At 33.5% G+C, this 17,860-nt stretch overlaps 1 protein-coding gene across 1 annotated transcript in view; it reads left to right on the plus strand.

Annotated features, from left to right (window-relative positions):
• Positions 1-17,860, plus strand: part of DMD (dystrophin) — a 1,897,222-nt gene that overhangs the window by 1,237,759 nt on the left and 641,603 nt on the right. The window contains 1 exon segment of the mRNA XM_039846417.1: positions 16,194-16,295. Coding sequence (XP_039702351.1) covers positions 16,194-16,295 — 102 coding nt within the window.

The raw sequence follows: 17,860 nt of genomic DNA on the forward strand, positions 1-17,860 counted from the left end.
CCTCAAAATGTTCTCTGTATCCATGAGTTTGTTTCTGTTTTATTTATTTAGTTTGTTCTTTAGATGCCACATGTAAGTTAAATCATATGGCATTTATCTTTATCTGACTTACTCTACTCAGCACAATAACCTCTATGTCCATTCATGTTGTTGCAGGTGTAAAGATGTCATTTATTTGTTTGTTTATTTATTTTTATGGCTGATTAATATTCCATTGCATATATGTACCACTTCTTCTTTATCCATTCATCCATTAATGGACACCCAGGTTGTCTTTATATCTTGGCTACTATAAATAATACTGCAATGAACATATGGGCTCACATGTCCTTCAGAGTAGTATTTTGGGTTTCTTTGGATGAATACCTGGAAGTGGGATAACTGGGTCCTTCCTTATCTTTTGTTATAGCCTTTGTTTTAAAGTCTCTTTCATCTGGTGTAAGTATTACTACACCAGATTTTTTTTTTTTCATTTCCATTTTCAGGAAACATCTTTTTCCATACCTTTACTTTTGGTCTGTGTGTATCTTTCAATCCAAAGCGAGTATCTGGTAGGCAGCATATGTAAGAGTCTTGTTTTCTTATCCATTCAGCCGTGCTATTTTCAATCGGGGCATTTAATTCTTTTTCATTTGAAGTACTTGTTGATTGATATGTAGTTATTGCCATTTTAGTATTCATCTTTTTGATACATATTTTTTCTTCTTAAAGAAGTTTCTCCAACATTCCCTGTAATATTGGCTTGGTGATGATGGACTCCTTTAGCTTTCTGCCACCCAGTTTCTCTCCCCATAGGTTTTCAAGGTTATCAATTTTTTCAATAGCTCTCCAAGGATAGGATGTGAGTGTGTGTGTGTGTGTGTGTGTTTATCTATGATTCTTTCCTTTTCTGGTCTTCTCTAAAAGAAAAAGAAAAGATGATAGAATAGTATAAACATTGTTTCTGCACTGCTTTTTTTCTCTAGTGATGTATACTAACAATTATTTTATATAATGGCACTTTAATAGTGTTCTCATTTTTACAGTTGCATACTATTGTATTTTAAGGATGTATCGTAATTCATTTAACCAAATTCTAATTAATGAACATTTAGTTTGTTCTCAATTTTTGTTCCTGCTACAATATGACAACATATAACTTTATGTTCATGTCATTTCACACATCACAAGTATATCGACAAAATAAGTTCCTACAAGTAAAATGATTGGGTCAAAAAGGCATTTGTTATTTTAGTAAATATGGCCAAATTGCTCTTCATTGAAGCAGTCCCATCAATAATATGAAGATTATTTTTTCTCCACACTTTTGCCAGCTCAGTGAGTGTGTCATCAACCTTTTTGATCTCCACTAAGCAAGAAGAAAAAAGACATCTCATTGTAATTTTAATTTTCATTCTTCTTTTGAGTGAGAGTGAGTTTTTTCAGGATCAAAAAGTGTTTCAGAATCACTTGTTATTTCCTTTTCTGTGCACTATTTGTTATATTCATTGCCAATTTTTTGTTTCTATTAGGTTATTGGCGTTTTCTTACTCAGACAAAAACAGTCTGAAACTGGAAGCAAAAATGTTTATTTACAAGTGTTCTAATGAATGTTTCTTATTACAAATAAAATCTCGTCTGAAAATATTAAAACAAACCTTTGAATTGCATAGGAATGGTCTTTGCCCTTCTTAGCAAACAATCCTATACAAAAACTCGATGTGATGACAAATTTAGAGTAAGTACAGATTTAATTTTTAAAATTTTGGAACAGATATGTAAATATTTACTTTCTTTTTCTATCACTCTAATAATATATAATGGCTATGACAGAGTTCGTCTTTTCAAACCACCTATATTAGCTGACTTCCATTCTTTCAAAATACTTCATTAACTGAAGAAGGCTTGTGCCTTCTCCCTGCATTGCATTTTCTAGCCAAGTCTTAAATAACTTTTTGGAAGCTTAAAATGTCATTCCCACACCTAATTTTTTCTTTTGAAAATCAAAACTGCACTTTTCCAATTTTCCAGACCACCCATGGTGGTTTGCCATTTGATTTGCCAGTTTTATTAGTGTCCTGGGATGTAATTTATCTAGATCAAGAGAGTTAATTCTGAGCAGCTGGGGACTGCCTAATCTTTTTACCCATTTTGGCATCAGTTCTCTCTCATTGCTATTTGTTTTATTTTTTTTGCAATCAGAATATCATTCCTCTTGACATACAAGAAACAAATCCAATAGGAATTAAAGAGTTCCCACTTTTATTTTTCATTCACCAATATTACATCATCTTCAAAAGCAGACCTTTCCTTTCCTTGATCATTCTATTGCTCCAAATAGATTAAAAAGCCATTTTGTCACCCTAAATTTTTTTATACTTTCTTGAAATCATGCTTTGACTGTACTGCAGTTTTCATTTTTACTTAGAGATCTGCCAAGATCTCTAAGTAAAAAGCAAGTTTATATAATAATACTTTGGAGTACATTATATGAGAACATCAGAAGCAATTTTATCATTATTTTTAAATTTTTCTCAAGAAGAAAGCTCTGCCCTGAATACGGATGCCATCTTTTTCTGAGTATGTGTGTAGAAGAAAGATAGGAACACTTCCAATACTTTTCAAACAACCTCTGTTTAAGTGACTGAATGGACCACTTAGTTTACCCAACTATATTGCTCATGGGGTGACATTGATTGGCAAACAGAATACAGGGTAGAACAATGGAAGTTAAATGAGGAAGGTTTTGAACTTGCAGTTTACCACCCTTGGTGGCATAGGTGTTGACAAAAAAAATACCAGGCTGGGATATCAAATATATTCAGTAATACTGCGCACTTGCACTTTGCAATACTCAAAACAGTGCCATTTTTCTAATCTTAACTTCAAAAAAGATACGAATATCTTTCTTATTTGTCTGTCTCAGAAAATCGTGCCCATGAAGATATTTATTTTATTGAAAGATAAATGTTAAATCCATAAGTATGAAAATGAATTAAAATTCTGAGTTTAACACTTACACATTCCCAATTCTAGTATATACTATCTAGAGCCATGCTTCTCAATCTTTAATATGAGTAAAATAAGCTGAGGATCTTGTTAAAATTCAGTTCTCTGGTGATACTGATGGTCTGAGAACTATACTTTGAGAAACACTGTCATGAATTCTTAAGTAGGCAAATAGTCATAAATATAAATATGCAAGAGGAATTGTATAGACATGTCTTGGGGTCAAATACTGATTCACACAAATGCAACTTCTTTATTCCTCACTGATCATAAACTTCCCCGTGTTGGGTGGCGAGACCAAAAAAAAAACTTACTCTAAAACAATTTTACCAGTCTCTTTATATGAGTTAGTATCTCTTGGATAAATGGTCACTCTTTCAGATTTCTTTGCTCTCTTCCTGCTCTTCTCTAGGATGACATCTGGATTGACAGGGGAGGGAAAATTATATGGCATACATGACTTAAGGTCCCCATTCAGGTCTCTATACTCTTCTTGAAACTCTGGTCTCTTCAGCAGTACCCCTTGTCTACCTAACGAGTGTCTACCCTACTGACTTTGTGGCTGTGAACTTGTATTTTCATCAGGAAACGTATCAGTAAACTAACTACATTGGTTGCTAAAAGAATCCTTAAATCTTTGCATTACTACTGAAGAACAGTTAAAATTCTAAATACATAATTATGATACCTTTAAAAGTAAGTATGACTACCATTATGGATAAGGATGACTACCAAAAATTTATAGTAACATAAAGCCCCTCAATACTTTTGGAAGGGGTAGGGGTATGGATTTGGCATTACAGATAAAACATTGTGGGAGAAACAAAAGCAAGAGAAGCTATGGCCATAATCTTTATGATTTTATTTTAAAAGGAGATGAAAAGACAAATACATAGCAAAAATTATTTAACACTAAAAAAACACTTTAGGGGATACTTATTTTAAGTAAAGCTATTTTACTGTTTAACTTCCATCTCATAAACTTATATTCATTTAAACTTCTGTTTATATTTGAGAGTTAAAAAATGTACCAAAATGATTGGTGGAAATAATTTAAAGATGAATATCTCTAATGAAACTCTATAGTGTTATAAAGATAAAGTTTTAAGAACTACTTGTAATATTTAAATTCAGAATAAACCTAGATTTTATTAGTGGGAAACATATCACAAGTCACACAATTCTTCCCAGAGAAGACATAACCAAACTTTGTGCACTAAATTTGCTTAAAAATGCCATTTCCTCTTAAATATACAGTTTTGTATCCTGAGATTTTACTTATTATATTAATTTCTTTGTCATTGAAAATAAGTATATTATAAATCTAATTAACAAATACAATTCTATGTTGTATAATATAAGTACTCCTATTATCTAATAGACAAAATTAGCTGATGTTATTACTTTAATCCATTGTACTCAACTTAATAATTACCTTTGTGTTCCAAATACTTCCAAATTGCCACATATCTGCTGTTCTCCTTGTCGCATCTTTCTCTCATTCTTCCTGGCTCTCCTTTGAGCAATAGCATTAGTGTGACTAAACTCATTCATTCACATATTGGAAAATATGTATACATAATATATGAAATTATACATATTGTGGAGGATATCAAATACTTCAATATATTTCTGATATATATTTTGAAAAAGAAACACCTTAGTTGTAAATTTAACTACTTATCACCCATCGTAAATGCATTTAATTTGCTCTATTTCTAAAACAACATATATTAAAAACTTAGTTTGCATGCCCAGTATTTCTGAAGCCATAGCTTCCAACTTCTGATTACTTGGTTGCCACTTTTAGACATAATGAATATTCAGTAATTACTGATCATAAGAAGGCACTAAGTATATAGTTAATAAAAACAGCCATAATATTTAACTTGGACTATTTTAATAATAGTTTTAATTTTAAGGTTTAAAAAGCTCAAAATGCTTTTATAATAACATTATATAACATGGAAGTCATTAAAATGAGATTGATTTTTTAAAATAATTCTATGAAGCATTCAAAAGGCAAAATATGAAAGAACTGACAAGAATGTGTAGGATATAACTAAAAATTGACCCATGAAATTATAAAACCATGTGTGCATACTTTTAATGTTTAAGATTTTTAAAAGAACTTTTGTGAATAACATGTAGAGAAAATATAGATAGATAGACAACTTTGTCTTAAATTATTTGATGAAATAGGAGATAAGCACAATATAAATAATTCATTATAATATTTATTACAGTATATCTTCTAGTATTAGCATGCTAATAAGTATTAGTGATTTACATAAGTGGAGAGATAACACAAATACAAAATTATGCACACATACTCCTGTGCTTCACTTCAAACTACACAGATGTTATCTGAGACATTATACTGTATATTCCATTATATCTGCAGTCAGAAGATAGAGACAGTATTCTTTTATTATTTTTAATTCTTCAATGAGTCAGTTATGAATAGAAGCACTAACATTGCTTATATTTAATTTGGATAGAATTTTGGACCTACAATATAAGAACAATAATTTAAAGTGGCTTTAGAGAAATTATCTGTTAAAAGTATTTCTGATTTAAATAGGAATAAAAGAATCAATAGGGTTGAGATTAAGAGTGAAGGAACATTAAGTTGTTTCCAGATTTTTACTAATGTTAACAATGCTGAAAGAACTTTTTTTTATAGATCTTCTCATAAATCCATTTGATAATAACTAGAAGGAGAATTGCTGACTCATTAGAGTAGTCACATCTTTATTATATATTGTAAATTACATTCCACTAGCAACAAGAAATGGCATGGATTTGTTATTTTAATTTGCATGTCCCTGGTTGAACGGATTTTCATTTTCATTGATCATTCAGATTTTTTTCTTCTATGAGTTGCCTCTTCGGATAATTTGCCCAATTTCTATTGGATTATTTGCTTTTTTTATATAAATTAATATGAATTCTCTGTATATTCTGGATTTTAGAAGTTATATGCACCTAAAATAGAGGTCTATATTTCCTTATCCAAAACCTTTTTATTGACTTTACAGAAGACCAATGAAAATGTTCACTTAGCTGCAATGGTAAAAATTATAGAGTTACAAGAGTATAAAAATTAAATACGACAGGCTAGATGAAGACCTGAGACCCAAAATAAAGACTGACATGTTATGTGAACCAAAGAAAGAGCTATATTTCATCATACATTCTTTTCCCTTGATTTCAGAAACCCTCATGTTCACTTTGTATTCAATGGGTGTTTAAGGAAAAGCTATTCAAAAGAGAAACCTTGGATGTTTTTGTTGCTGTTTTTGTTTTTAACTCAAGTTTAATTTGGTATCCATTTGATTGCTTGAGTTTACAAGTTATGGAAGAATTTAGAAAGTGTTTAGATAATGACTATAATTTTGGTACAGCACTTAATAGTAAAAAAGCAAAGCATCTTTAAATTTATTTGGAGTGTGTCAATCATGAAGTCAGAAATGAATTGCTCTTTGCTTTTAATGAAAATTACTCTACTTGCTGTTTTATATTTACAAGAGAAACTTCTAGTGTTTAGTAATACTCACATTGTTAAATAAATACTCTCTATCAAGACTTTAAGTACTACTTCCAGTTACCTAATGACTTAGTTCTGTATATCTGTTTAAAATTATGCAAATATTACTGGCCAAAGTGAATGAGCACAGCTAGAAAAAGATTATTCAGTGACATGGTGAAATTACTTTCTGTTATCTATGCATCTCTATTTTATAGAATCCACAGTTTCTCTTAATCCCTTTGGAATATATAAAGCAGTGTTTTTAGGAATAATTCAGCCAGAAACTAAAACATACCATTATGGTTAGAGTTCATGAGAACCACATTCAAATGTGGTTTTAGAGTCATACTGTGCATTGTAGTGCATTTGAAAAAAAAAAAAACATATAGACAGATGGCATCGCAAACAATGTTCCATACAAGAAAAAGAAGAGAAAAGTATTTATATTAAATTATACTGTTTTTTGTACACTGCTCAGGTAGATCATGAGAAGACAGACATTTTTCATTCATTCGTCCATATATTCAATAATTCAGTGGTTCTCAACCAGGAGTAATTTTATTCTCCAGGCAAATTTGTCAATGTCTGAAGATATTTTTGGTTGTCACAACTGAGGGAGGAAGAAGTGCAACTGGCATCTCGTGGATAATGACCAGGGATGCTGCAAAAATTCCTACAACACACAGAACAGCCTCCTACAAAAAGAATTATCCAAACCAAAATGTCAATAGTGCTGAGGTTGTAAAACCCTAATTTAAAATAAAATTATATGTTAATTAAAACTACTTTGTTCTGGTTCTAAACCCTGTGATTCATCAAATAAAACTTAATTATATATTTGTGTTATTTGTAAACAAATCCATAGAACCTATAATGTAATAATTAAGTAAGCACGATCTGCATTGTACAGACCAGTGTTCAAATCTCACATCTACCATTTGTTAGCTTGTGTCTGAGGCAAGTTCCCTAACCTCTCATAACTCTAGTTTTTTTCTTTAATCTGAAAAATGATGATAATGTTTGCTTAGGGGCTGTGCAGTAGAGATTGAGATTAATAATTAAGATTTACATTAAATACATAGCAGGATATTTATACTTAGTAAGTTCTCAATAGATGGTAGCAGTTAGTATTATCTTTGCATATACTAAATTATTAGATCCCAACCTGCTATGAATATCCTGGTCACATACCATATTTCACCGTTTCTAAGATACCATTAATTAGAATATATATCATTATTTTATCTGTCACTAAGAAAAAAATGCTGCCAATTAGACCCTGACACACCATCATTTATAAAATGTGTCCCACTTTTAAAGCAGTTAATCTGTGGAAATACATTGTAGGCCTTTTATTACTATTACTATTGTAAAGCCCATCTGAGACTCTTCTTAGGTGAAAGTGAGCAAGATTACCAGTATTCACATTCAGTGTCAAATTCCCTTAGAAGAATTCAGGAATAGAAACATAGCTTCCCGGGAAGGAAGCATCAAGCGTCTCCCGTCAGTGGGATTCAAAGGCACAGCAGTCTGAGCAGCAATCACAGGGCTATCCGAGAGCCATTCTCTGCAGCAACTACACACTCCCAGATGACAGCTCAGGTACAAAGGAAAGAGACTCACATAGAAGTGCTGGGTCAACCCTGGCCTGGAAGCCTCATGTACCACCGGAGCCAATGTCTTATAACATAGAGTTTTTAAGATCCGTGAAAATTACATGCTCGGTTGTAAGAGTTACTATACTCGAAGGATCCCCAAAATTATGGCTTTCCATTAGACATTTGTAGTTTATCCACAAAACTTCTAAACCAGGTATAATTTACCAATCAGATTTTTTTTTTATCAGAAGCAATGTTGCCTACTAACATATCTGACATTCCAACTTTATCATATTTTCAAGGAGAATACAGCCAGAAGATTCTTCAAAGGTCAGATTCTCATAAAAGGTACAAAATATGTTGTTAACCCTTTATCCACAATATCCATCATTTTTATTCATTTTATAATTAAAGATAATAAAACTCAGAGAATTTAAGAGACTTGTCCCAAGCCATGAATTAATAAACCTAGAACCCAGATATTCTTATCCCTAATCTGATTACTTCTAGCACTGTAATACACTAAAGCAGGAGTTAGCAAACTATAGTCCAAAGGCCAAATTCTGTACACTACCTCTTTTTGTAAATAAGATATTATTGGGCACGCTCATTTGTTTATTGCCTGTGGTTGCTTGCATGCTACGATGGCAGAATTCAGGTATAACAGGAACCATATGGCCCACAAAGCCTAAAATATTCACTGTCTGACCCATTATAGAAAATGTTTATTGAGTCCTGTTCTAAAGTATAATTATTGTTTGACTATCTCTATGATCTATATAAGCAGATAAAAGGCAAAATAGTTTTATTATGTTTTTATCTGTAAAATATAACTACCAATGTAATTTCTCTGAACCTGAAAGTTTTTAGAGTCACTAATCCCAAACCTAACCATTTCTCTAGGTCAGTGATTGATTAGCTTTTCCTGTAAAGGACTAGAGAGCGAAGGCTTTAGACTATATTTTAGGATTTATGAGCCGGATGATTTCTTTTGCAAATAAGCAAGTCATGCCAGAATTGGAGCTTAGATAGCCAGGCTCAAGAGCCCACATTCTTCACCACTAAGGACTTAGGAATGTAGTAAAAGCGCCAATTTCAATAAATGACTCTGCTTAAAGCACTGTCCTATGTTGCTATTAAACTAGATGGGAGATTTAGTCCTCATTTAAGAACTGTATATATAAAGATTTTCAGAGTAAGTGCATCAGGTTACTACAAACATGTACTTCCCTCCAAGCGATATAGATTTAACCTAACCCCCTTGGGAATCTGCTCTTTCTACTATCTGTGGTCTTTTAAAAAATAAGTTGGCTCACATCTCTTCTCTACTGAAAATTCTTCTACGGTTCTTAATCTCACTCAAATAACAGCCAAAGTCCTCACACAGCTGCTCTGTAGGACCTACCCTCCCCAACCCCTATGGCTTGCTTCCAGCTACCCTCCCCTTACTCACTAGGCTCCGCTCACCCCAGCTTTCTTATTTTTTTAATTGAATTAGTAAGACACACTTCTGCCCCAGGGCCTTTGCACTTGCTGTTTCCTCTGAATGGATTGTTCTTCTCTGAGATAGCTGCTTGATTTATTCCCTCACTTTCTTCTAATCTTTATTCAAATACCACCTCCTGTCTTCCCAAACCCTGCACGAATGTCTCCTATCCCCACCTGATGCTTTATATTTTTTTTCTTTAGCACTTTTAACCCTCTGATGTAACATAATTTCTATTTTACTGCCCATTGTCTCCATTAGAGTGTAAGTGTCACACGAACAGAAAAAGTTTGTCTATTTTATTCAGTTATATATATCTAACACATAAACAGTGTTTAGAACAGAAGAGGTGCTTTTATATTCAGTAAGTATTTACTGAATGAATAATCTGTTTTTTTTTTTCAGTAACATTTTATTTGCCAAAAGAATTCTGCTACCCAAAAGACTGAAACCCCTTCATTATAAGTGGAGGGCCTCTAAGAGTGGCTTCTGGGTGTCAGTTTTATTTCTTGATGGTCACACCTATGTCCACCCTTTTGCTGGCCTTGAACATTTTAAGTATGTACCTTGGTAGATTATATCTTCTCAGTTATATCTCGATTATATCTTGCCCTTGAATAGCTCAGAATGGAAAGAGAGAACCTGTCATTCTTTGTCAGTCAGCTTGGCACATACTTAGCAGCATGCAGTTACAGTGAAGGAGAGCTGCATTGCCGTAGTCTAGCAAACCTAATTGTAGATAAATAAAAGAACAGTCACCCAGCATGAGGGGAAAGAGAAAGAAACTCAAGTGCACAATGTTGTGTTTTTCCATTCATCAGCCTTCATTTGTCAGAGTCTGCCTGACAATCTAGGCCAGAGAAGTCAGACTCTAACACAATATTGATTCCATTTCATTTTTCGTTTCTTGCTACCCTTTTTAGCAAACAGTTTGTATGTGGAATGAGAGGTGGTGCAGTCGATAGATGTGACTGGGGCACATTTATTTTAAAGGACTACTTTGTTTTTGTCATTCCAAAAAGCCATATATTTTTGGTTTGTTTGATTATTTGTTTCAGTATAATGTTGTAATTGTCAGCTCCTGCTGCAGTAACAAACAATCCTCAAATCCTAGTGATTTATAAAATAAACATATTATTCACTCACATGTCTACAGATTAGCTGAAGCTTTCTTTATACTACAGGTCAAGTTCAGGTTTTCTCATTCTAGGCTATGGATCTGCTCCAAATGTCTCCTCATTCCAGAACTCAGGCTCAAAGTGTAGTTCCTATATGGTACATTATTTATTATTCACTCATGGTGGAAGACAGAAACTACAGGTACTAGCAAATCTTGAATTACTTTTAAAGACCCAGCTCAGAGCTGTCATACAGTTACTTCTGCCCATAGTCCATTGATCAAAGTAAGGCATTGGTCAAGCCCAAAGTCAATGGTGAGGAAAGTGTATTCACTCACAGGGCAGCCATATTTACAGAATCAAAGAATAATAACTAATAAATGGGTCACAGTATTCACAAATACCTTAGAATTTAATTGATTCCCAAATGCTAGGTGTTTTTACGTTTCAACATCTCTGAAATTGAGATATATCCCACATTGGTGTCTACAAATTCAAACTGCTTTTTTAAAAAAACTTTCTTAGCAGTTCATAAAATAATACTATTCCTTACAATCCATGATATCATAGATTTGATAGAAAGAAAAAGTATCGATCGTGATAGCTGACAAAATAGCCAAATGGGAGGAAATACTCTTTATAAATCAGGAAAGTAAGTTAATAGGCACATATGTTTGCTAAGGAAAAAGTTGTCATATTTATCTTGAATTTCTTTGTTTTTAGTAGCAGTATACATATCTTATTCAGAGATGAATGGAAAACGATGCATTAAGGGTAAATCTTGTATCTCTCTGTTCATATATTCATATATATCCATTTTTAAAACATTGATTTGTCATTGTGTGGTGCTCCTATGAGAATCTAATGCCTGATGATCTGAGGTGGAGCAGAGGTAGTGATGCTAGCCTAGCACTGGGGAGCAGCTGCAAATACAGATGAAGCTTCTTTCGCTCTCCCGCAACTCACCTCCTGATGTGTGGCCCAGTTTCTAAAAGGCCATAGACTGGTGCCGGTCCATAGCCTGGGGGTTAGGATTCATGGTGTGAAAGATTCCTTTTTCCTCTGGTTCCTCTTCTACTTCTGTACCATTTCTTACCATTCCCCTACATGGGATCTCCATGCTGCCTCTGGTTTCTGTCTTTCATACTCCAGACTCACTCTTGCAATACTTTCTATCATCTATCCCTTTGTCAACCAGGTACATGAGCTGCTTCTGTTCCAAGCCTTCATTCAAGCCTTTCTTCTCCATGAGGCTTGTCCCTATCCTCTTGTTGTCTCTCAAACATTGAACTGATCAGTTCTTTCTATGTGCCCCATTGTACACTGTGCTTTGCTGGACATTATACCTGTTTTACTCTAAGTTTAACATGAGAGTGTTTATATCCTTCACAAGGGACTACTTTATGCCTCAGTATTTGCAGTTGCTAAACAAGACTTTGAAATAGAGTAAATATTCAATAAATGTTTATCAAATGAATGAATGAATAAATGTTGAAACATACATGAAAAGGCTGTTTATTTCCTCCTTATATTGTGATATATATGTACACATATATATATATATACACAGATATATGCACACACACATATATACATATATATTCGCATTTTCTAAGTTAGCAATAAGTAAAATAGCAGAAATGTAAATTTAAAATAAGAAAGGAAAACAAAGCAAAATGTATCTCCATTATACTATCCTTAGGAGCATCAAATTTCTAATGAAAAAAAAAAAACATATGCACAACCTCAGCCTAATATTGAATTAGAAATATATTCAATGAATCAATTCTTAGAAAATGCAAGTACATATTAATTTACATATGAATTGCTACTTTCACCCTCAAAGATGTTTATTCTGTTTTTATCACTATTACTTCATTGCTTGTCAGACCAGCAACTCCCCAATATTATTAATGCTATTTAATAAGAAATAAATAAGGCTGGAGATGCTTAGAGAGTTACTTCATTTCTAAAACCTATCTGGATTGGATTTAAAAATACACTGTGTTATTCTTTTAGTGAGTATTAATGAAACCTTACTCCCTATTACCTAATTAATACAAAATTATTTTCTTAAAATTATGCATGAGATTGTAGTGAACTGTCAATACTATGATGAAAATAAAACTAGTCACATTATAAAGGTCTTAACCGCTGATGTACAATCTTACATCTCAGAGTACATATTAAGAATAAGACAGGGAAAAAAACCTAAATTGAAATGTTCTATTATTAGAAGTAAGATTTTTTGTTTGAAATTCCATGAAGACTTTCTTGTCTGAATATTCTTTGAAGTTGAACACTTTCTACATACAAAAACTGGCCACTGTAATTAGCTCTGTTTCCATTTTAGTAGTGACCTCCTTCACCTTATCTTAAATCATATAAAGATGTAAGGCCATTTGTGAGAGAAAAAGGGTTACTCAGACCAATTCTCTGACCTGGATATCATCAGTCTGGCAATCATAAACCCATAAAAAGACACCCTTGGAGCATTTTAAAGGCTATGTAAGAATTTATTTCCTTTTCTGTGGAAAGAGACAGGATTTTCTCTCAATTACACTCTGGAAGGACATTATAGAATATATTGGAGTTAAAGAGGAGAAAAAATTAACATGATATTGAGAAATTTGCCAATTTTAGTACGTGCACAAATATGTAGTATACAGCAGAGTAAGGGATGAAGTAGAGGTTTAGAGGCACGCACTTTCTGGTTATAATCTCAACTCTACCATTTATTTGCAAGCTATGTTGTCTCGGACAAACTGACCAAATATCCCTCAGTTTCAGCATCTGTAAAATCAGATAATACTCTTTCCGTAGGAGTGTGTAAGGGAAAAAGTTGTATGAAACATGCAGTGTTTGACACATAATAAACTTTTAGAACTCTAGTTTGTTAATATTACTATAGTAGTTAATATAATTATAGCAATTGGTTAGTATTTTCAGCATCGTTAAGGATTTCAGCAGCATTTTCTTAACTTTGCACAGTCATTCTGTTTGGCTGGGTTTTGTTGTTGTTTGTTTTGCTTTGTTTTTCAATTTTTCCATGTAAAGTTTTAATTTAAAAATTTAAAAATTTATTTTATTCATGCTTCCATTTTTTCAGGATGATTATTAGTTTCTTATAGGGTATTTATTCACACTAAGAAAAAATATACTAGAGAATATTTAATTGAATTTAATTGGCTATACTACAGTTCATCCATCAAGCAATAATATTTGACCCTGAATAACTAACTGACCTATCTTTTTAACTGATAAATTCATACTGCAAATATAGTGAGGTAAATTATAGAAATTTACCTTCAAAATGGTCTTTCTATAGTCATTTTTCAAAGATGTATGTAATTAGAGGTCTAGTTCTCCAAAAAAGTGCCAAGGAGAAGTAACCACAAAGAATTTAGAGATGATCTTGACTTCTGTCACCCAAAGCTCTATTTCTGGAGAACCAAATGTAAATCCCATCCAGGTACTTAAACTCTGTTATTTCATTGAAGAATGAAGAAATGACAGTCATGGTGATAGAAGGACATGCTAATAGGAAACATTTATATAAAGGGAAACGATGTGACTTTGCAATGCTCATTCATCAGAGGACTAAATCTAGGGCTAATTTGGTGGCCTGAAGGAATATTTCACTTCCTACAAATGTAAAACACAGACATTTCACATGGCTTGCCACCTTTTCCTCAGTCCATCTAGCAAGCGCCTGCTTAGAATTCAAAGCTCTAAGTGAATATCTGGGCTTCCTTAATGTCAGCCTTCTCGTTGTTTCTGTTCATTTGCCAATGAAAATTTCCTGAATTAAGATTTGTATGTTCATTTCCTAAAGGAATTCCTTGTGATATCAAATGCAGTCTCCTAACCCTGTCTATTTGCCAGTGCCTCCTGAATTAGCACCATTCTTTCCAATCTTTGCAATTATTTATCTGCAATTGAAGACTGGGGCAGGGAGACAAAGCTGTTAGTGTTAATTATTTGGCTGCATACGTGAAACATTGGTAAAATTATTAACTATTTGTGGTCATTTTTCTGAAGGTATAGAATTTACACTGAGTGCTCATATAAATAATTTTAAAGGAAGGAATGCCCAACCTTTACAAAGTACACTCAGAATCTGACCCTGTTACAATTTTACAACAGTTTTTAAATCACTTTTAGAGTTTTTTATCCTAGCAAATGAATTAACACTTATAATTTTAGATTTGCTTCTTCCATAATTATTGCCCCTAAAGTTGGTGTGTGTCTTGCACACGTACCCTTTAAGGCACAGTGTTAGTCTTAATATTATGGATACTTTGAACCAAAGTGCTTTCCTCCCACTGGTATTTATTGTAATAAGAACTGAAGAAATAACCCCTCTCAAGAGCTTGTGCTGAGCACCCATAAGTTGCAAGACACCCTACTATGCCATTTATGATTATAGTAATGTGGGATCAGAGGACTTCCAACTCTGATGGGCTAAGAGAGGACAGGCACAAACACAGTATATAAAGGAAATAGTGTCATGAAGACACATACACGCAGCAGTCCTGGGAGGCTACAGGATAGGAGAGGGAGGAAGAGAGATACAGGTTAATCAGGAGTTGCTATCTGGGGAAGATTGCCCAGGCCCTGACTGACGCCTGACATTGATTAATCAATACTCCATCCTAGTGTTTAACAAGTGTTCTGTCCAAAAAGTCTTCTGTAATATTTAACTTCACTTCCTTCAGCTTCAATTTATGCACATTTCTTTTGTTCTCTCTTCAAGAGATCTAGACAGCAGCCAGTAACAAAGCACTTTATATTCATATATCTGAAAAGGTTTCGAGGGAGTTGTTTTTATTTTTTTTTTATTTATTTATTTTTTTAGTCATACTTCAGTCTTCTCCAACTAAGGAAAAACAAGTTTCTTAAAATGATTTAATCATTTCTCAGGTTTATTTCATCTGACTGCTTAATAATTAATAAGCCTTGATTCTGTGCTTTATGTGTTTGTTCTTTGGAAAGAAACTTAATAATTTTGACAGTGATGTGGAAAAAATTATTTGGTTTCTTTTTCAAAACAAATCTTGCATCCAAAGCCCCAAAGAGAATCCTGTTAAATAAGAACTTTGTGAAGCAAACTGAACATTAGGATTACTGAGATTATTGATGCTAACAATTATATTAATCCTATTTATAAATCATACTTTTCATTATTGCATTTTAAATGTCTGACAAATAGAAAGTTAATGTCTGTGTTTCTGTATAGTAGTATTACAATATAATTTAAGAAGATTTTGGATACATTTTTCAAACTTTAATGTATTTCACAAAGACCTCTACTTCTTTTCTCTGTACTAAAAGCTACTTTTTCATGCCCCTGTGTACCATGCAGGAATTGATCTGCAATACATGTGGAGTCTCCAAGGGTATATAGTTAAATTTAGTAATTTTATTGCTAACTGTGAAGTTAATCTGCACTGTATGTGTTCTTTCCCCAGGAAACTGAAGTAGCAGTTCAAGCTAAACAGCCGGATGTTGAAGAGATTTTGTCTAAAGGGCAGCGTTTGTACAAGGAAAAACCAGCCACTCATCCAGTGAAGGTAATGAAGCAACCACTAGCAATATCCATTACCTCATAATGGGTTATGCTTCCCCTATTGTACATTTGCCATTGACGTGATCTATTTATAATCAATGAAGTAACTTGTAAAGAAATATCGGTCATACTGTAATAGCAGAGGCAGAACTGCCTTTTTGATCAACGTATCCTATTTATATATTGTGATCTTAAGGCTATTAACAAGTCATTGCATTATAAGACTCATTTCTGTCCTGGCGCACTGCTCTCAATACAAAAAGTAGTCCCACCTTCAAGGTAGATTAAATTCTGTGAGGCTTTACTGCTTTGCTTGCCAGCCTTGATGCTTTTCATATTGTTTGGCTTAATTCAAATCAAGCTACTGCATCATACTGTCTGTCTCCAACAGCTGTAAAAGAATCACAATATGGTCCGTGACCTTTCTTTTCTCTGTTGCTCTTTCTTATGAAAGAGGACTCGGCATTCGGGCTTCAGTACTTTATTGGGTCAAGAATTTTTAGCGAAATGTCATGTAATTGCTTCTCATTTTGCTAAAAAAGCCGGCCTTGGAGAAAGCTTTCTACCTCTTTCCTTTCCTCGTGTGCATTTTGAAGTCTAGGACACATGTATTCACAGGCTATTACATGAGAAATAGAAAGCCAGCTCAGTTTTCAAAAATAGCTAATTAGTGGCTTTCATTTGCAAATGTAAGTCCAGCGATAAATAGACATTAGATACAGGTTACCTTATTTTGTGTGCCTGACCAAAATTATAATGGCTCCCATTATGAGGAATGTTCCCATGAGCCTGTAATGGTGGCTGTTTATAGATCAGCCCTGGTTTCTCTAGCTAACGGTGCAGGCTGAGATTCAGAACCTCACCCTCATGTTTAAAACTGCTCTGAAACAGTGAGGGTCAATAATCTCATTATACAGAACTAGTTTGTCTTTGCAAACATTACCATGACTTAGACTCTGTCTCTAAAGTCACCGCTTATGTTTGGCCCAAGCTGCATTTATAGAAATTTGTTTGTTTTCCTTACAGCTTACAAGGGGCTTTGCCTTAGGTAAATTTAAAGTTTTTGCCTAAATGTAACATCCAAACACCAGATGCCTAAACGGGCAGGTTTCTCTGTAGATATAGATAGGCATTTACTCAGGAATACATTACCCCACTCTTAACACATAAAAAATAATACTAATTTGCATCCAGTTCCAAGCCTGGTATGATAATTTTCATAAAGTCACAACATGTTCAGTATTAGGTAGAGGAGCTAGAGAAGGCCCTGATAGCAGCGAATTTTAGTATTTCCGCTGATGCTCTAAAGAAAGCCGGTCCTCAAGCAGACACCTTTATGTTACGTTATGTTTACGTTAACAGAACGACTCCCAGGGCAAGCACTAAAACAAATGGACCATTTCTTAGGTCTACTCTCTCTACTCTTGCTTAATCCTTAAGGACTCTATGCAGGGTTTGGTACAGTTGTTGCAGATTACAAATGTGCATTTAAACTGCTTTTTACTTTCGAGCCTTTGTAAAAAACAACAAAAAAGGAAAAGTCTTGTTTGAAAGTCAATGAGAAAATTT

This window comes from Pteropus medius, unplaced genomic scaffold, assembly GCF_902729225.1.
Source record: "Pteropus medius unplaced genomic scaffold, Ma_sr-lr_union100, whole genome shotgun sequence".
Lineage (NCBI taxonomy): Eukaryota > Metazoa > Chordata > Mammalia > Chiroptera > Pteropodidae > Pteropus > Pteropus medius.